Source organism: Simochromis diagramma, unplaced genomic scaffold (assembly GCF_900408965.1).
Source record: "Simochromis diagramma unplaced genomic scaffold, fSimDia1.1 OVJJ01000747.1, whole genome shotgun sequence".
In the NCBI taxonomy this organism is placed as follows: domain Eukaryota; kingdom Metazoa; phylum Chordata; class Actinopteri; order Cichliformes; family Cichlidae; genus Simochromis; species Simochromis diagramma.
Window position 1 is genome coordinate 143,212 of NW_024386897.1, and position 21,357 is coordinate 164,568.

Consider the following 21,357-nt stretch of genomic DNA (forward strand, 5'->3'; position numbering starts at 1 on the left):
CTGTGTCAGATCAATGCAGTGAAGCACACACACTGTTTAGTAAAGTCATGTTGTGGAGCTGTTTCACTGATCAATGACTGAGTCTGAAGGAGGTTTTCTGACTTCTGGAACAAACCTGGAAGTTTCTCTTCAGCTCTCTGTATCAGCTGTTTGTAACTCTCAACTCTTTCAGCTTCTGGAACAAGTTTGTGTGAGCCGCAGTCAAGGAGCCACCAGAGGACACCTGCTAACCATCGGCATTATGGGTAATGTAGTAGGAGACACTCACCTGACATGAAATAGTGCCGGAAATAATATGTGAGACCTCCAGAAACCACAAGAAGAACCAGGAGAACCAGGACAGCTGTGGCCCAGGATGGAAATGGTTCTGTGGAGAAACATTAAAAAATGTGACTTCTGATCTCTGACCTCTTTCCACAATATTGACCTCTGACCTGTACTTAGATCTCCAGCACTGACTTTTGACCTGCAGCACTACTTTCTGTGTCAGGATGTCTTTGTCCCTGTAGATGGTGCAGATGTATCCTCCACTGTCTCTCTCTGTGGGCTGTTTCAGGGTCAGACTGAGGTCTCCAGTTCTCAGCAGGTCTTCATTCATCATCGTTCGGTCTCTGTAAAATCCATCCTGAGTCATGACTTCATCATTCCTGTTTGCATACACATGGACCGTCATGAGTCCGAGGTCAGAGCGAGTCCACTCCACTCTGGTGGCCTCAGGCAGGTCAGGTGTTGTTTTGCAGGGCAGGATGACAGACTGTGACCCTTCCCTCACCTTCACGTCCACCTGCTGGTCTGAGAGGACAAGAAACCGCAGTATCAACTATAGGTTACTATAGTAATACTGATGGTAACTGAAGCACAATCCTGACCTCTGACGCTGTCCACCAAACATTAATAATATTCTCTGGTAAAGCAGGGCGATATGGCCAAAAATATTTATCATGATATACATTTGAAAATTTGCGATAACTGACGATATAATTGACACTAGACAAAATACTTTACAATTCCACAACTTTATTAGTGCAAAAAAAGAAACCCATCAATGTATTTTCACTTAAACAAGCAGCTGTTTTTTTATGTGCATTAAAGTTATATAAAAATTTAACAGTGCAAATTCCTTGCTGACAGTTTAACCAAAAGGCATTTCCAGTGGAAACTGGCCGACATATCCTCAGCATAACCATGTATAATATCCACAAAACTTAAAAACAGGTTATACACACACAATACGGTAAGATTATGCTGAAGCACAGTACGTATCACCCTGCTTACAATAGCCGTAATGCTCCGACAATCCATCAAGCGGTGCGGGTTCGTAGCTTAGCAAAGTCGTACTAAAACATTTGACAGATTTTCGAGCGCCGTGTACATAAAATCATTTCAAGGTCAGTAAACACAACCAGAATTCATACATAAGGCACACGGGATTATAAGGGGCTCTGTCGACTTTCAGAAAAATCAAAGGATTGATTTTAAGTGTGCCGTATTTTCCAAAAAACACGGTAATAACGACGGCCCGCTAGCATGCTCTACCAAAAATAGTGCTTTGTTGTGTATCTGATGGATGAAAGCTAAACCAGTTCCACACCACTGAAGTTGCAGCATTTTTACAAACCAGTTCTGGTTTATCCGTTTCATTCAACGATCCGCTTTCGCCCTTCTCATTCGCTGCCATGCTTTTTCCGCCATGTGAGTATGAAAACAAAGGCACTGCACATGCACATTATACCCATATTCTATCGCAATATTTCATTATCTTATTGTTGCCCAACATCATACGGTTATTACCGTGAACGTTGTGATATGGCCCAGCCCTACTCTCTGGGTCTTTTCGTTTCATGTTGAGTGATGTGTAAAAAGTCAGCTAGCAGTTATAAATATATGTACAGACATGTGTGTGGTGACCTCCCTGACATGAACTCGCCTCTGACCAGAAGCTGAACAAAAACGATGGAAATAGTTTTTTTTAGTTTGACCTCTGAACTTTGTATACAGTACTGACTTATGACCAGTAATTACAGCAGTTGTTGAAGTTTTTGCTGACCTTTGACCTTCAGCTGGATGTCTCTGAGTCTCCGTTCTTGTCTTCCATTGCTGATGGAGCAGGTGTAGTTGCCGCTGTCAGTCTTTGTGGGTTTCCTCAGCGTGAGGCTGAAGTCCTTTGTGATTAGGGCGTAACGATTCATTGATGTACGTTCTCTGTAACGCTGGTTTTGTCCTCTAAGATCGTCTCCTCCTGCTCTTCGTAAGTGTACAGATTTGGGATCGAGGTCACTGCAAGTCCACGTCACTGTGGGATTGTCCTCAGGTGTAGAACCTGAGTACAGACAGGGCAGCAGGACAGACCTTTCTCCCTCATTCACCTCCACCACCACAGCCAGAGCATGCTGGGAAACTGGAAGTAACACAAATCAAGTGAATGTTGTTGGTTTGTTGTGGGCTGCTCCAGTCTGGGGGGGCAAGAAACTAACCCCAAGTTACTCTGTGATGTGTGATCTGTCGGAGTGCAAATGTTTGATAGAAAACACTCATACTTGTATGAATAAGTGACTGAGGCACTTAAAGGTTTAAAAAGTGGTATATAAGAACCAGTCCGTTTTCCATGATAACATTCAGACAGAGGCAACTACACCTCGTTTCACGTTGGATAACACTGGAGTGCTTCATCTACAGAACTCTGACTCCTGGGAGTTCAGTCAAAGTGTCACTTTTATTTAAGGTACAATGATTCTGACACCAGCAGAGAGCTCTGTTGTCAGATGGAGGCAGTGGTCAGTCTGTGGGCCACTCCTGTCTGTGCTATTGTTGTACCATCTACCAGCCAACATACAAAGAGCGGAAGTGAAACCGAGTGATAGGAACAGTGTCACTGAAGCCACTATCTGCAGGTTTTTTAGATTTCTCCTGGTGAACTCTGCTGCTTCCCTATTCTGGCACACATGTCAACCAGCCTGCTTGCAGTCAATGAACTATCCACGTCCATTTTCAGTGGGTGGATACAGGCAGTATAATGGGGAAATAAATGATCCATTATAAATGTTTTACACTGAGTGAAGTGAGATTGAAGGTTCAGAGCTGTCTGAATTCTCTAAATACCAACAAAAGAGTCCTCAGTGCTTTTGTGCTGTACAGTTCACAGCAAAGCAAAAGTGATTCTCTGCTCAGACGACATTTAAAGTGCATCAGCAGGTACATTTTTGAAATGCTTTTTATTCTTGTTGTGTTGAAGCACAGTCAGATTTCTCTACTGTTGACTCTGTTTGATGAACTCTAGTGTAATAACTTAAAGCTGTGGAGGCTACATGTGTGGCGCAGTAATGTGGGTTCTGCCTCAAAGAACAAAAGAAACCAAAAACCACAAAAAAATACCGAAAAGACAACACAGCAGTGGTCAAAATGTTAACACTGAAGCTTCACAGAAACCAGAGTCAAGAAACCAGTGAGTGGTGTCTGGTGGAGATTTTATTGATTGTGTTTTATATTTTGTCCATATTACCTAGAAGCATGTTTGTATTTTCATTTTGGATTATTTGGACGTGAGGCAAAATCCAGCTGTGAGGGTGGTGCAGCTGAAAGTGAAACCATGAATAAAATGAGCAGAATTGTCTTTGTTCAGATGTAATTTTTGGCTACACACACTAACCGTGACGTCACCTAAACCTCCAGTACTGAGGCCATTTACGTGAAAAGGGAAAGACCATCTCTGAATCGAGGAGGGGGCCTAAGAGTACATCTGTCACCATCTTACAATGCTGTGATTGCAGCCATTCCCCAACTCTCTGTGAAAGGTACTCATGGCCATTGATCAGTGGTTGTTGATTAAGATTAAGGAACTGACCTCCCAGCCCATCGTTCCTTCAGCAGGCTGGTTTCAGTCATTATGCAAACATACTCTTTATAAGATTTGGGGAAACCTGCAGTCAGCTGAGACTGAAGGAGTCACTTGGATGAGTAATGAAACATTTCTCCCACAAAACGTTACGTCCAGATGAACAGAATCGACTTCTGGAGATGTTATTAAGAATCTACATTTTGTATAAAAATATTCTTATCTTTATTTTTCAGTGTGGAATCTATATAAAAACCATAGAGGCTCTCACTGTTTGCAGGTTGATGGACATTCACTGTTTTTTTGTTTGTTTTTTTACTTGATCCTGGTAAGAAGTGGATCACTTCATATCATTGGGAACTCAGTTAAACCGGATAGGACTTCACTAAACCTCTAATCCTGCCTCTCAGGTCCACTCAGACCTGACATAAATCTCTTCTCTTCATCACATGGAGAACACACAGATGTCCACTGACAATTTACATTTCACATTTTAAGAAACTATAACAGGATCGACTGTTGAACCATCAGGTCTCCAGCTGCCGGTGTCCACAGAAACGATGTCTCTGAACCAGATGAATCTTATCAGTGCCTAATTGTTTCTAATGGGCACATTTTATTTTCCATATGTATATTTGTTTCTACATTCACGTAGGCAGATTTGAAATGACTAATTAAAGCTAATGTGTGAAAAGTTAAAGAGGAATTAAAGTAAAACAGCTGAAAAAGTTCTATTAAAGAGAATACATCCTCTTGAACTGCACAGTACAACACTGTAACCAAACATGTGAAAGAGCTAAACTTAATGAACAAAGAGCTAAACAGAAACATGATACAAAATGGAAATTGTAGCTGAAGTACGTAGTTATTGAAACTTCCAGCAGTCGTATTGTTTGATCTGAATCAGAATCCAGTGTTTGATGGAAATCTCCTCCTGCTGCACTTCAACACATTAAAGAGAGAGAGATGAAAGAAAAGCTGATGATGAGAGCAGAGAGAGGAAGGTGTACTTACCGTGCAGGAGGATCACAAACACCACAAACATCTTCATGTTCCTGTCAAACTCAGAGACTCTTTAAAAGCCCTTCAGGACATCAGCTCACAGCAGCTTCACTTTCCTCTGCTGATCATCTACTGACACTCTCACACTGCTTCACTGTCACAGCTCAGAGTTCAGCTTCACACTTTGTTAAAGCACATCTGTGGAATGAAGTCCGGCCGGTCACAGATCAGACGTTTGTGAGAACGGAGGCAGTGATTTGCTGGTTCACCTGTGGGGGCGTGGCTAACAGAAAAGTGGATGAACAGGATGGAAACCATGAGAGAATGAACTCCTCCTACTACTCTTATCAGATAAGTTTGTTGATGTTCTTTTACTAAAATGAAAGAGACTTAGTTTCATCACACTTTACTTTTAGCCTAATTAGCAGAAGCTAATATTCAGAAGATTGTATTTATGAATATCTGAAACACTGCATGTGTGAAAAGAGAGGGAGAAAACTGTGAGCTCAGATATTTGCTGATCTTTAAACTTTAAAATCACCACATTCCCACAGACCAATCAGATACAGGATATGAGGAATTATTCACCAGGTGGCCTTTATGACAGGATTCAGCAGCTCTGAGCCTGATACTGAGGTGGAGAAACTCCAACATACCTGATAACCTGTGGAGTGTGAAAAGGCGTACCACAGTACATTTCACCCTGCCCACATACTACATACATACCGTGGCCCAGTGCTAGATACACGGCCACAGACAGGTTTCTATGTTTTGTCCTGGTTTGGAGACAGCATGCTGGCGTCTGAGCAGAGGAGCCCTGAGGCAAACTCCTCAACACCAAGTTAGCTGCCCATCAATGAGGTCATGTTGCTGTTTCAGGGCTTCATCTGGATTCCTGCTGATTTAAAGTCTCTGTGAAATAAAGGCCTGGCAGGAAAGCCTGGTGTTATGTGGACTGAACCAACAATCCAGCAGAGGTCAGGTAAGCAGGGCACTGTGGCAGCCGTCACTCCTGAAGTGGACTCTAAACAGCTCTGTGTGGACTGTGATAAACCAGTACTCAGAGCTTCTAACGACACAAACAGAAGTCTGCATTATGGATCTGCTGCTTTCACAGGACAACAGCAGAGAGCTGCACAGCAGGATTGTTCTGAGGCCTCAAGGATCACAGAGGAAAACAGGACATGATTTAGGGAAAAAGCTCAGTGTGGTCATCACCAGGCACCACTGATAATATTCTTATTATGCAAAGAAAATGACTTCAGTAAAAGCAAATATAACTCTCAATTATTAAACATAAGCTGTTAGTTTAAACTGACGAGGTTACAGTGAATGTAGAGGGATTTATTTATTTTTATTGGCAGCACAAACTGTTGTAATCCAATTTATCTTGTTAAATCGGTGTAGAGGAGGAAGATGTTTTTGTCTGTGTGCAAACAAATTCACATTTTAATGTTGTTTCTGCAGGCTGTGAGGCATTTAATGAACCAAAGGACAGAAACAAAGCGTAGACATACATGCCAAAGTTTCTGTCAAACCTTTTAAATTGGTCCTAATTTTAATTCTCTGTGACGTTATGAAGTTTTACATCGAACTTTCCTGAAGCCCACATTCAGCCTCAAACACATCAGAAGCATCAGAAACACCACAGAAGAAGAACAACACTGATCAAATGAAACCTTATCAAGTTTTTATTTCACAGTTTATAAAATTAAAAAAATGTAAAAATATCAGATTTGGCCTCATCTGTAGTCCCTGTGCAGATCCAACCAATAAATGAAGAGAAACAGTAAACGTGGTCAGTCTGTGGGCCACTCCTGTCTGTGCTGTTGTTGTACCATCTACCAGCCAACATACAAAGAGCTGAAGTGAAACTGAGTGATAGGAACAGTGTCACTGAAGCCACTATCTGCAGGTTTTTTAGATTTCTCCTGCTTCCCTATTCTGGCACACATGGCAACCAGCCTGCTTGCAGTCAATGAACAGCACCATCCACGTCCATTTTCAGTGGGTGGATACAGGCAGTATAATGGGAAAATAAATGATCCGTTATAAATGTTTTAGACCGAGTGAAGTGAGATTGAAGGGTCAGAGCTGTCTGAATTCTCTAAATACCAACAAAAGAGTCCTCAGTGCTTTTGTGCTGTACAGTTCACAGCAAAGCAAAAGTGATTCTCTGCTCAGACGACATTTAAAGTGCATCAGCAGCATTTTTGAAATGCTTTTTATTCTTGTTGTGCTGAAGCACAGTCAGATTTCTCTACTGTTGACTCTGATTGTAAAGAAGTATAACAGGACCATCAGGTCTCCAGTTGCCCGTGTCCACAGAGATTGTAGTAAAGGTTGAGTTCAGGAGATTTTCTCTCTGCACATTAAGTTTCTTCAAACAGTTCTTTCTGTAAATGTCACTGAGTAAAAAGTACTTCAGCATTTAGATGGAGTGTTGAAGTCCTTGTCACGGTGTGAGCCGTACAGACCCAAAACAGATACAACACGGGCACCAGATGTGTGTGTCAGGTATTTATTAGTGAAAAACATGAATACTCACTGGTGTGGAGTTCAGTTGCTATATACAGGTGGAGTGAAACAGTGACTAAGTGTAGGCAGTGATAACAATGATCACATGGGAATTAACTACACAAGTATACTTGGGACTGGGGTAATATGTACAAGGGTAAGACAGAAATACACAGTGAACTGGATTTACTATGGCGGACACTTGGCAAAGATTACTGCTTTGATGTTACTCTGGTGAAGACTGTGATTGTGGGCAAAGTTTTTACTTCACAGTTTATCATTATAAAAATACAAAACGTAAAAAATATCAGTCTTGACCTCTGTGTGCAGATCCAACTAATAAACAAAGAGAAATAATCAACAGCTCACACTGAGTGAAGCTGGTCACAGGTCAGTTTGAGACAAACATCTTTAATACTTTGACACCATGATTGTGACTGAAGTGAAGGCACGCTTACATTAATGTGATGCCGCAGATATTTTTTTTAAACGGGTATTTTTCCAAGTTAGTTTAAAAAAAAAAAAATCTCTCATGGTAAATGGCCTGTATTTATATAGCGCTTACTAGTCCCTAAGGACCCCAAAGCGCTTTACATATCCAGTCATCCACACATTCACACACATTCACACACTGGTGATGGCAGCTACATTGTAACCACAGCCACCCTGGGGCGCACTGACAGAGGCGAGGCTGCCGGACACTGGCGCCACCGGGCCCTCTGACCACCACCAGTAGGCAACGGGTGAAGTGTCTTGCCCAAGGACACAACGACCGAGACTGTCCAAGCCGGGGCTCGAGCCAGCAGCCTTCCGATTACAAGGCGAACTCCCAACTCTTGAGCCACGATCATAATCTATAATAAATAAATAATCTCAAGTGCTGTAAATAAAATGAAAGTGCTGAGAGTTTCCTCCAGAGTGAGACCTCTGTCACAGTTCAGAGGATCTACGGCAGCAGAGACCTTCATGGACACTAAAAGTCTCAAACACACAACAACAACATCACACTGACTCCACTCTGACATCACTGATCAATAATCAAAGAACACACAGATCAAACTGATTGATCAGCCATCAGAGGAGTCGGATCAGTGGAGCTGCTTCTGTTCCTGATGTCCCCTGTTTGATCCTGGACCTGAACTCTGCCTGCAGAGGAGACACAACGCAGTCAGACAGGAACTATGAAAATAACAAACAAACAAACAAACAAGCAAACAAACAAACCTTTGACTGTGAGCAACACTGTTTTGTATCTCTTGATCTCCTCTGTTTTGACTACACATCTGTACTCTCCACTGTCTCAGCCTGTGGGCTGTTTCAGGGTCAGACTGAGGTCTCCAGTTTTCAGCAGGTCTTCATTCATCTTCGTTCGGTCTCTGTAAACCTGGTGCTGTTCTTCAGGCAGATCAGAGCCGTTCTGATACACGTGGACCATCCTATCACCACTGATCTTCCACTGCACTTTGGCATCTTCAGGCAGGTTTTCTGTTGTTTTGAAGGACAGCTGGACAGATCCCGCCCCCTCATTCACCTCCACCTGACAGACTGAGAGGACAACAAACAAAGGACAGACAGACAGCAGGTTCAGAGCTATAGAGAAATCTGTAGGACAATAATGTGTAGACTCTGTTAGAATTTATTTTTATCTTTAAGGCTCATATAGCCCCATTATTGTTTTTTATGCAATGACCTCACAAATTGTATCACACATTTGTTTCATTCTTTACTGCACAGAGATATGTTTTGTAGAATAGTTTTGGATTTAGACTGTTAGACTTAGACACTAACAGATATGAACAGGGAGAAGGAATTTGAGGTGGATGGTATGCCTGAATGGTGACGGCACCAGAAAACATAAAGATTTAGGGTGGACTCTCCTAGAGAAAAACAGGGCTATAAATTCTGCTGTTAGGGAATGCTCTCTTTCCCCCTTCTCTCTCTCTACAAGCCTGACTGGATGACAAGCGATGGTTGCCATGGTGACGCGAGAAGAGATGTCTCCATACAGGAAGATGCTGGAAAGGTGCAGAAGATGAAACATGAGGCTGACATGGCGTCTAAAGGCTTCGTCCAATGTTTTAACCAATCGGGTTAAAACTGTTTTTACCACATGCAATAAAAGCACTCTATCATCAGGAGCATTATCTTTAGTGGACATGACGCCAGTGGTAGAATGGGGGAAAAACCCATCACTCATCAGTTGTCAGAGACTACAGTGAGGTGCAAAGAATCCCAGAAAAAGAGAAAAAGTACAAGTGGCTACAGCAACATGAGATTTCAGAACAAAACAGAAGAGATAGAAGAAGCAAGAAGAAGAACCACAGTGGATCTGTGGGAATGAGAGTGAATGGGAGATTTTCTGGGACAGTAAAAGAAGGAGAAAACTGATGATTTAGAGATAGAAAGCTCAGAAAGAGAGTACTGTTACTATTGATTTCAGGAGTCAGACGAAGATGAAGAGAAGAGATTCGCCCTATCACAAGAATAATTCACAAGATCTTAGACACAGATGGAACAAACGTGGAGCTTTCATCTAAAGGTACTGATGTCACCAAGAACTGCATCGTCTGGCCAGCCTGTATACATGCCATCTGTCCATCATGACATGGACTAGTTGCCAAACTCCACCTCTGACAATTAAATTCAATTCAATTTTATTTATATAGCTCCAAATCACAACAATAATCGCCTTAAAGTGTGTTTTTTTACTGTACAGTAGATCGTACAATAATAGATACAGAGAAAAACCCAACAATCATATGACCCCCTATGAGCAAGCACTTTGGCGACAGTGGGAAGGAAAAACTCCCTTTTAACAGGAAGAAACCTCCGGCAGAACCAGGCTCAGGGAGGGGCGGGGCCATCTGCTGCGACCGGTTGGGGTGAGAGAAGGAAGACAGTGCGGGACAGCAATTACTTCAGTCAAGTTAGAAATGGACTTTGGCAGCACTTTAGAGCCACCTATCCAGGAACTGAAGATTAGGAGCACTGAGAGGGCTAAACTCCAGTCAATTCAAGAACATCTAAGGAGAGTGGCTAAGATTTGGGAGGCACACACTAGAAGGAGGCCAGATATTTCAGATGAAATAAAAATGCAGGCACCATTGTGAACTAGGACTATCACAGGGGTGCAGGAAAGCCTGGATAGAGTTGTAGGTCTGGGCTCCATGGCAGACAACATATGGAAGCATCACCTCCTAGTGCCTGGGCTGATTTTTGTTGTTGTTGTTATTGTTGAAATCTTACAGGTGGCATATGTATGTGTATGTGTGAATGTTCAAAGTGTGTCTCTGTAGGAATTCATCACATCCTGTATAGGTGGTGTTCTAGAGCCATCTTGAAATGCCCATGTCTGAAATCAATAAAATATGTCAACCAGGCCTGAAGCATGTGCAAAATTTCATGTATTTTTGAAGCATGTTAAGGACCGCAAAAAGGCATAAAATAATAAATGGAGCAGATACATCAGGACCTTCACAGTGTTCTTGACTCCCAATTATAATGGCTGCAGATGCTGGTGATTGTAATAGTCTAATTAAATCTCAGCTAACAAAGCCTGGACTTCAGTGTTGGTGCAGTACTCTATATTTTGTTCAAGAATAATAGAATAAACCACTGTTCACAGCTTATAAGTATCTGGATTTCATTTAATATACTTTTGCAGTGATAATGTGTATTGGTATTTTTATGTTCTACTTCATCAGATATTCTTCTGTATGGAAACAAGTCCCTGCGAAGTACTGACAACATCTGTTTGTCACAGTTAGGCTCATATTGCAAGAAATCAATGCCAAAAATGGACCTTAGATTTCGCATACATGCTTACACGAGGCTGCACTGACCTCTGACCTTCAGCTCCACCTTTCTCTTCAGCAGAATCTTTCCCTCCCTGCTGAGGAGGATGCAGGTGTAGGTGTTTGTGTCCCAGTCTGTGGGGTATTTCAAGGTCAGACTGAGGTCTCCAGTTTTCAGCAGGTCTTCATTAATCTCTGTTCGGTCTCTGTAAACCTTGTCCTGTTCTTCATACTGATCAGAGCCGTTCTGATATATGTGGATCTTTCTGTATGAACCGTCTTTCCACTCCACTTTAACGTCTTTGGGCAGGTGAGCTTTGATTTCAAGGGGCAGTTGAACAGACTCAATGCCTGAATCCACCTCCAGTTTGGGGACTGAGAATAGAACAAAGCAGAAAATGAGCTGAACAGCCAGCAGCAGCAACACTGAGCAGCATTGACTGGATGGGACTCAGACAGTTTCTCTATAACTGCAGGGCTTCCTGCGCTGCTGTTAGTCAGACACGGATCAACAGGTTGTGGATAGAAAGCAGATTCCTTCAGCAGAGGATTCATATCACACTTGAAGCATGTCGTCGGGGAAACAATCAGTGAAAATGGGACACTTTGAGCCGATTTGAGCCTCAATCTCTGAACATAGATGGTGTAGAGTTATGAATGGCCCTGTTTTTGTTGGGGTTTTTATCATTTATTTTATGGCTTGCTGTACTAACGTTTTTCAACAAATTAATAAATAAATGGTCTTTAGACTCTAAGCTTTAGGAATGAAGCAGTAATAAATTGTCAGAGCCTCCACTTAGCAAGAATAAACTTTCAATTACTTTAAATCTTACAAATTGCTTATTTTAACTCCTTTCTCTTTTAATTGTTTTAAGTAACTGAAAACACCTGAAATGAACTATAAATGCACAGCATATTAATTACTTTGAGCCAAATTGATATCTATCTATCCACACACACACACACACACACACACACACACACACAAATATAAAAACAAGCCAACTTATTCCTGATCCAAATGTCTTCATGTCAAGTTTAAAATGTTTTCTATCACTCATGTGTATATCAATCACAATTTAGGAATTCTAGAGTAAAAAAAAAAACAACAACACATACATACAAAGAATCAAAGGAAAAAACAACAACCTGTGATTTTGACTTTGAGCAGTACTTTTTTGTATCTATTGATCTTCCCGTAGACTTTACATCTGTACTCTCCACTGTCTCTCTCTGTGGGCTGTTTCAGGGTCAGACTGAGGTCTCCAGTTTTCAGCAGGTCTTCATTCATCTTCGTTCGGTCTCTGTAATCCTGGTCCTGTTCTTCAGGCTGATCAGAGCCGTTCTTAAACACATGGACCATCCTATCACCACTGACCTTCCACTGCACTTTGGCATCTTCGGGCAGGTTTTCTGTTGTTTTGAAGGGCAGCTTGACAGACTCCACCCCCTCCTCCACCTCCGCCTGACAGACTGAGACAACAACAAAGACAACATGAGCTGTTCAGACAGCAGCTGGCTTTTCAGTGTTGTAGAGAAAACTGGGGGACAGAAGCATATGAGAGTAGAAGGTAACAGGACAGATACCTAGAAAGTCAAAACAAGTTCAAAATATTAGAGATGATCAGAGTCTGATGGTGCTATTTTTGTCCATTTCCTACTTTACAGCAATTTCTCCTGTCAGTGTGGAGCTTTTGTCTGGGTCTTTTTGTCGTAGATATAAAATGGAACATTTGTATTTCTAAAAAAGATTCAAGGTCAAACAGCATCACTGAAAATTTAATTCAGTCAAATCAAATGAATTCCTTCAAAGTTGATGATCTGATAACATCAGATGGACTGTTTCCTCAAAGCAAACTGAATCATTGGCTGGGCTGCTTCCCACTTCCAGACACTCCCCGAGGCCACTGCCCACTGAGAAGTTTATTAACAGTTATTTTTCTGTTTGGATCCACACCACAGACAGACGTACCATCACTAATGTGATATAATAATCAAGCACCACCTTTAATATGCTTAAATGATTTGAGAAGTTAAGTGGGCAATGGCGAGAAGGTTAGCACTGTTGCCTGAGTTTGACTCCACCGCCTGGCTGGGGCCTGTCTGTGAAGATTTTGCATTTTCTTTCTGTCTGCGTGGGTTCTGTCCAGGTACTCTGGCTTCCTCCCACAGGTCAAAGATATTATTGTTTGGTTAGCTTCTAAATTGCCCAAAAATGTGAATGTGAATGGTTGTCTATCTCTCTGTGTTAACAACAGATTGTGATCTGCAACACATTGGCAATCTATCCTTGGTGTATCCACCTCCTGCCCCATGGTAGCTGGGGTAAGCTACAGGCACCCACCTACCTCTGCTCTGAACTAATTAGGCAAAAGAAAATGGATGCAGAACTCAATGTCAAAAATGGTGTTCAGATTTCAAGCACACGCTGACCTTGGACTTTCAGCTCCACTTGTTTCTTCATCAGGATGTTTCCCTCCTTGTAGACGGTGCAGGTGTAGGTCTTTGTGTCCCAGTCTGTGGGGTATTTCAGGGTCAGACTGAGGTCTCCAGCTTTCAGCAGGTCTTTATTCACCTTTGTTCGGCCTCTGTAAACCTTGTCCTGTTCTTCAAGCCGGTCAGAACCGTTCTTATAGACGTGGACCTTCCTGTTCTCTCTGTCTATCCACTCTGCTTTTACATCTTCAGGCAGATTTTCTGTGGTTGTGAAGGGCAGTTGGACAGACTCACTGTCCGAAACCCTGTTCACCTTGATACCTGACAGCACAACAAAGCAGAAAATGAGCTTTCTTCTTATATAATGTGACACAGGGTTCTTTTTACAAGACTGTAACCTTACAAACAAGTGGAGCCTGTTTCTCTCTTAAGCCCAGAAAATTACAGATGAGTTTGGGATCCTTGTAACATATTTCTAGCTCACCATGGGGTATGTGGCTGTTGGGGCGTGCTTTAACTGCACAGCTGTAGAGTGGTGTGGAAACAGTGCCTGTAAAACTGAAGGACCTGTCTTCCATAGCTCATTAACCTTTTTCCTCTTATACAGGAAACTCACACAGGATGCACAGCAGACATCCGCATGAGCTTGTGAACAGTCGGCACTCCACAGCCAGGCACGTTAAATAGACAATTAGAAGTATTTATAGTGTGTGCAAACCACAACTTGACTCTCATCCTTACTGAAAAGCATCGACAGTGGCAAGGCCCGCTACCACAACTACATACAAATGAAAACTAACTTTGCTTTGATCCCTGAGCTTGATCTACAGCACTGACCTCTGACTTTCAGCTTCACTTGTTTCTTTTTCAGGATGTTTCCCTCCCTGCTGTAGACGGTGCAGGTGTAGATGTCAGTGTCCCAGTCTGTGGGGTACTTCAGGGTCAGACTAAGGTCTCCAGTTCTCACCAGTTCTTTATTCATCTGTGTTCGATCTTTATAATCTTGGTCTTGTTCTTCCAGCTGGTCAAAGCCATTCTGATAAACATGGACCTTCTCATAGTCACTGTCCATCCACTCCACTCTAGCATCTTCAGGCAGGTTAGTCTTGGTTTTGCAGGGTAACAGGACGGTCTCCACCCCTGAAACCACCTCTACTGTGTAAACTGAGAGGACACCAAAAATATGAGCTGTACAGAAAAAAGCAACAACACTGAGCATGATTTACATTTAGTAGTTGAAGTGAAATATTTCAAGTCAAAACACATTTTACTAATCAGTCAGATTATGCCACTGAACAGAGAATATATTGCCTTTGTTGTTTTTCCACTCAGCGTCACAGCTGTCTGTTTCTTAAAGACCTCAACATCACTGTCACCTGTCCAGAGACAAGCTTTGTTGTTGTTCTTTGAAAGAGAAACAAGTAGTTCACTGCAGGAAACAACTAGTTACCTGGGGGCATCTTGGGAAGCAAATTCAGGATATCCAGGCTTTAATTGTGTTACCTGACCCCAGTCAGAGATCATGTTTATTAACAAAGTGATCATCAACTTTCTTTGTTAGCTAGGCTTTCTGCTCCAGATACTGAGCAACTGTATTGACTTGAAGGTTAAAATATTTGAGGTAAATTAGTCTTAAAAATCTCATAAATGTATATCATATGAAATACAAATAAAAATGAACTACGTTCTGCCCAATGACAACAGCACTGACCTCTGACACTGAGTTTCACAGTTTTTGTTATCAAGATGTCTCCCTTCATACTGTAGACGCGGCAGGTGTAGGTGTTTGTGTCTTCATCTGTGGGATATTCAAGAGTCAGACTGAGGTCTCCAGTTTTCAGCAAGTTTGTCTTCATCTTCGTTCGTTCTCTGTAAAACTCGTCCTGTTCTCCAGGCTGATCAGAGCCATTCTGATATATGTGGATCTTCCTGTTGTCTCTGTTCGTCCACTCCACTCTAGTGTCTTTAAGGAATCCGACTATAGCTTTGCAGGGCAGCCGGACAGACTCCTCCCCTGAATCCACCTCCACCATGTAAACTGAGAAAACAACAAAGCACAACATGATGACATCAGCAGCAGCTGTGGTGGTCACATGACCTCCCTGTCCCCTCCTTGTCTTCTAGTCTCAATCAGATTGTGTCTCAGTTTGTTCCTGATGTGTTCCTGACTCGTTCTTTGGTAACTAGTCTGCAGCGTCCTGTAAAGTGCTGCAGACATGTTGGATGAAGAAGCACAGACAGACTGAGCCTCCACAGTCGGCCATGTCTCACACACATCAGCACAGAAACCATGAAGATCTCATGTGTCTGAACATCTGAAGCTCTCCACCACATGACTGAGCACAACTCAAGGAGGAACATTTACTGAAGCTGCTGCAACATTTACTGTCAGCACATGTTTCCATGTCAGCTGCTGTTTACCACCACAGAAGAAGAACAGCTTGTCCACATGCAGCCTCTGTGTCAGATCAATGCAGTGAAGCACACACACTGTTTAGTAAAGTCATGTTGTGGAGCTGTTTCACTGATCAATGACTGAGTCTGAAGGAGGTTTTCTGACTTCTGGAACAAGTTTGTGTGAGCCACAGTCAAGGAGCCACCAGAGGACACCTGCTAACCATCGGCATTATGGGTAGTGTAGTAGGAGACACTCACCTTTCATGAAATAGTGCCGGAAATGAAATAATAGAACCGCGGAAATAACAAGAAGAATCAGGAGAACCAGGAGAGCTGTGGCCCAGGATGGAAATGGTTCTGTGATGAAAAGAAAACGAAAAGTTTTCTGACCTGTGTCCACAACATTGACCTCTGACCTGTAAGTACAGCACTGACCTTTGACCTGCAGCACTACTTTCCATCTGAGGATGTCTTTGTCCCTGTAGATGGTGCAGATGTATCGTCCACTGTCTCTCTCTGTGGGGTGTTTCAGGGTCAGACTGAGGTCTCCAGTTCTCAGCAGGTCTTCATTCATCTTCGTTCGGTCTCTGTAAACTTCGTCCTGAGTCATAAGTTGGCCACTTTGGTTTGAATACTCATGGACCACCATGAGTCCGAGGTCAGAGCGAGTCCACTCCACTCTGGTGGCCTCGGGTATGTTAGGTTTTGTTTTGCAGGGCAGGATGACAGACTGTGAGCCTACCTCCACCTTCACGTCCACCTGCTGGTCTGAAAGGATAAGAAAACAACCGTAGAATCAGCTGCACTGACACTGATTGTAAATGGAGCTTGGCTCAGTATCCACATTCCTGATCTTTGATTCTGTTCTGTAAACATTAATAATGTACCAAAACAGTCTTTGGCTCTTTTTGTTTTCTATTGTAACTGGAATTTATGTAATATTGCTACACTCACAAATGGGTGAGGGATCACAATGAATATTATGGGCATTAAATCACCTGCTTATCATCAAATCACTTGTTCTGACACATCTAAGGAAAGGAAATTCTGAATGTTTCAAATTGGCTGATGCGTAAAAGGTCATATTTTGAGTGACTGAGCTCAGCTTTTTGGTGTGGCTTCCACAGCAGTCCTAGTTTCTTACTGCGCTGGTTTCATCAAGACATTTAGAACAATTTAGTTAGCTTCAGCTTTGCCTGACCTTTGTCTGCAGCACTGACTTCTGACCTATAAGTACAGCAGGTTTTAGGGTTTGACCTTTGATATGCAGTTGGATGCTTCTCAGTCTCCGTTCACTTTCTCCTGCACTGATGGAGCAGGTGTAGTTGCCCGAGTCAGTCTTTGTTGGCCTTCTCAGAGTAAGGGTGAAATCTTTTGTGATGAGAGCATAGGGATTCATTGATGTGCGCCCTTTGTACTGCTGGATCTGCCCATTAAGATCATCTCCTCCTTTTCCTCGTAGGTGGACAGGTTTGGGAACAAGATCATTGAGAGTCCAGATAACTGTGGAGTCCTCAGGTATGAAACCTGAGTACAGGCAGGGCAGGAGGACAGATCTTTCTCCCTCATAAACTTCTACCACAACAGCCAATGTGGTATACTGGGAAACTGAGCACAAACAGAAAGAACCCAAATTTACTAAAAAACAAGAAATACTAAATGTAATCAGAAACATAAATTCAAGGAACGAACTCTTTGTTATTTACATTTTAAAATGAGTGAACAGGCTGCACCCTGAATAACCTCAGTGCACCGTGAATCAGAATATCATCAGTTCTGTGCAGCAGTGAAGAGAAACACTATTCCTCCAAAACATTCTCTCAGATACTACGCAGGGCAAGATAACACAAGCCTAGACTTACAAAAATGGACTGATTGGATTGGCAAAAACATGCATTATACATGTTTCTCTCTGGAAGCTGAAGAGGCTGAGACAGCTGAAGGATGAAGGATAACTAAGTTTTTTTAAATTGATTAAAACTCTTTTGTTAGAAAATTAATTATTAAAGAATGAAAATTATAAAAACAGTGAGGAGTCTTGAGCTACAGGAGATGGGTGGGTCTATGGGGCCGTGTCAGGGAAGGCTCGTGTCTCTCTATTTCAGTACCACACCAAGTCATGGAGAAGGAGGAAAAAAAACGGACGTAGCGCACGGCCAAGGGTTGCGAAAGTCTGAGAAAGATTTTTGAATAAGGATATTAGCAGTGTTTTATTTTTTCAGTGTCAACAACATACGTCACCATTATCCATAGAGTCCAAGCCTCACTTTCTGTCTTCCTTCTTGAATGTTTTTTTGTTGCAAGACAATGTTTCATGTTTCTTTTGGAAAGGTTGACCATTATAATCCTTTTATAATTATAGTATCTATCCATTTCTTTCTCCAGCCTTTTTAGGGAACACCAAGGCGTTCCCAGGCCAGCTGAGAGATATAATCTCTCCACCATGTCCTAGGTCTACCCTGGGGCCTCCTCCCAGTTGGACATGTCTGGAATAGCTTACCCAGGAGATGCCCAGAAGGCATCATAGTTCACCTCAACTGTCTCCTTTTGAAATGGAGGAGCAGCAGCCCCCTTCTGAGCCCCTGTTGGAAGGCTAAACTCCTCACCCTATCGCTAAGGGAGAGGCCGGCCAGCTACCCTTCGGAGAAAGCTCATCATGTGGACAGTAAATGCCAGCGATTTAGCCAACAAGTGACAGTAAAAATGGGCAAGAGAACACAGGCCAAACAGCTAAGACAATGAAGCACAACACACCAGACCATGCAGCCATTACAGGCACAGGTGCAGACGATACAACAAGCTGGTCTAAGTATACTAAGCTATAAGTATAGAGAGAGCAGCGGCAGCCAAACCATACCAGCGTCCACGTCCCCGCTGTGCAGAGTGGGGTTTAAAATCTCAAAAATCTTTGTCTACAAAGAATTGTACAAAATGCATATCCAACTAAAACATTATGAATTTCTGTCTGTCGATTTAGAGCTGTGTCAGAGTTAACAGATATCAGTATCACAGCTCACAGACAAATTTTTGACTACAACAGCAGCTGGCGTCGCGGTCTCTGACTGAGTTAAATCCTCCGACAGCAACAAGGAACAAAAGAGATGAAAATTACAGTGATCCTATTTTAATAAAGTAAATCAATAAAAGGAGGAATCCTGTGGTTCTTAAGAATCTATATATGACATAGAAATGTAGTTTTTCCACTATGGACTGTGAAAGAACTATAGAGACTCTCGCTGTTTGCAGACTGATGGAGCTTCAATGTTTCCTAATGAACTTTTTCCAGAACACTTTGAGGTAACTTGACAGAAACACACTAAACTAAAATCCTGCCTCTGGCACCAGCCTTTCAGGTCCACTCAGACCTGACATAAATGTCTTCATCACACGGTGAAGAAGTATAACAGCAACGGCTGTCTGACCATTGGGTTTTCCAGCTGCTGTCCAAAGACACATTTTGTGTTCAGGCAGAGTATTAAAGTCTGAATCAGATGCTTCTTATCAGAAGCTAATTGTTTCCAATATACACAGTTTATGTTAACTTTTGTACAAGGATGTAGGCAGATTAAAAATAACTGAGAAGGAAGAGGTTATTAAAGGTATTGAAGTAAAAACAGATGATGCAGTCCTATTAAAGAGAATAAGGAAAACCCAAAAGGTTGATTCAGTTCATCTATACGTAGCGTTTTCAGTGGCAGAAGTGAGTCATCACTCGTCCAAGTGACTTCTTCAGTTTTGGATGGTATCCAGGAATCTATGATTCATTCATAGATCAGTGCAAAAAACACAGGAAGCAAACACACACTGTAACGTGAGCTCATCTGAAAGCCACCAAGAAGAATCCAGAGATTTGAAAGTTGCTGCTTTGGATTGTTAGTTTGATCTGAATCAGAATCCAGTGTTTGATGGAAATCTCCTCCTGCTGCACTTCAACACATTAAAGAGAGAGAGATGAAAGAAAAGCTGATGATGAGAGCAGAGAGAGGAAGGTGTACTTACCGTGCAGGAGGATCACAAACACCACAAACATCTTCATGTTCCTGTCAAACTCAGAGACTCTTTAAAAGCCCTTCAGGACATCAGCTCACAGCAGCTTCACTTTCCTCTGCTGATCATCTACTGACACTCTCACACTGCTCACACTGTCACAGCTCAGAGTTCAGCTTCACACTTTGTTAAAGCACATCTGTGGAATGAAGTCCGACCGGCCACAGATCACACGTTTATGAGAACGGAGGCAGTGATTTGCTGGTTCACCTGTGGGGGCGTGGCTAACAGAAAAGTGGATGAACAGGATGGAAACCATGACAGAATGAACTCCTCCTACTACTCTTATCAGATAAGTTTGTTGGTAAAATGAAAGAGACTTAGTTTCATCAGACTTTACTTTTAGCCTATTTAACAGAAGTTAATGTTCAGAAGATTGTATTTATAAATATCTGAAACACTGCGTGTGTGAAAAGAGAGGGAGAAAACTGTGAGCTCAGATATTTGCTGATCTTTAAAGTTTAAACACATTCCCACAGACCAATCAGATACAGGATATGAGGAATTATTCACCAGGTGGCCTTTATGACAGGAGAGGGGTTTGGGCTCCAGCTGCTGACAAAGGAATCTAAATACACTGACTGAAGGTGGTGTTAGGAAGCTGCTGCCTTGTCCACAGAATCGTTTTACTATTATCAAATGAATTATTTTCATTTGTCATCAAAATCATTTAGAAAGGAGCCTGAGGGGCACACAGGCAATATAAATCAGATAAAACTGACTTCAATGCACACCAGGACATTTGGTGTAGTCACTGTTCACACAGGATACTGAGGTGGACAACTTCAGCATACCTGATAACCTGTGGAGTAACCACGGTACATTTCACCCTTGATTAAAAGCAAATATAACTCTGGATTATTAAGCATAAGCAGTTAGTTTCTCTTTATTATAAGAGTAACTGCTGAATGTAGACGGATTTATTTATTTATTTATTTTTATATCGGCCGATATCCAAATTTATTGTGTTTTTTTAATCAATAAAACTGTTTTTTAATATCTTGCTGCATTTCATGCAGTTCATACTCAAGTTTAAAAACAAACAAACACTAAGGCTATTCTGTTATACTTGTATGCAAAAAATACACTGCACCCAAAATATTTCATAGTTCACAACACTGATCAACCTAATAAACTTAAACCTACACCATCCTCCCTATTCTGGTATTTTAAACAGTAAGCAACTTAACTAATAGGGCTCTAAAACTCCCAGCAAAAAAATACAAATAAAAATAATAAAAATAGGGAACCCCCCACCCTCCACCACCACAGGGGAAGAACTGCACTGATCAGATGAAACCTTAAGTTTTTATTTCACAGTTTATTATAAAA

At 42.0% G+C, this 21,357-nt stretch overlaps 2 protein-coding genes across 2 annotated transcripts in view; both read right to left on the minus strand.

The window, feature by feature from the left end:
* Positions 1 to 21,357, minus strand: part of LOC120735044 — a 146,092-nt gene that overhangs the window by 3,829 nt on the left and 120,906 nt on the right. Inside the window, exons 13-19 of the mRNA XM_040034208.1 lie at positions 16,414 to 16,550; positions 16,237 to 16,335; positions 15,293 to 15,619; positions 14,419 to 14,745; positions 13,579 to 13,902; positions 12,295 to 12,618; positions 11,194 to 11,520 (exon numbers count right to left, since the gene is read on the minus strand). Of these exons, the coding sequence (XP_039890142.1) occupies positions 11,194 to 11,520; positions 12,295 to 12,618; positions 13,579 to 13,902; positions 14,419 to 14,745; positions 15,293 to 15,619; positions 16,237 to 16,335; positions 16,414 to 16,550 (1,865 nt within the window). The remainder of the gene's footprint in view (positions 1 to 11,193; positions 11,521 to 12,294; positions 12,619 to 13,578; positions 13,903 to 14,418; positions 14,746 to 15,292; positions 15,620 to 16,236; positions 16,336 to 16,413; positions 16,551 to 21,357) is intronic.
* On the minus strand, positions 16,637 to 20,184 carry LOC120735076 (V-set domain-containing T-cell activation inhibitor 1-like). The gene is made up of 3 exons (XM_040034260.1): positions 19,978 to 20,184; positions 17,236 to 17,586; positions 16,637 to 16,741 (listed from the first exon to the last, which is right to left on the minus strand). The coding sequence occupies exons 1-3, from the start codon at positions 20,012 to 20,014 to the stop codon at positions 16,677 to 16,679; spliced, it is 453 nt and encodes a 150-aa protein (XP_039890194.1). The 5' UTR covers positions 20,015 to 20,184; the 3' UTR covers positions 16,637 to 16,676.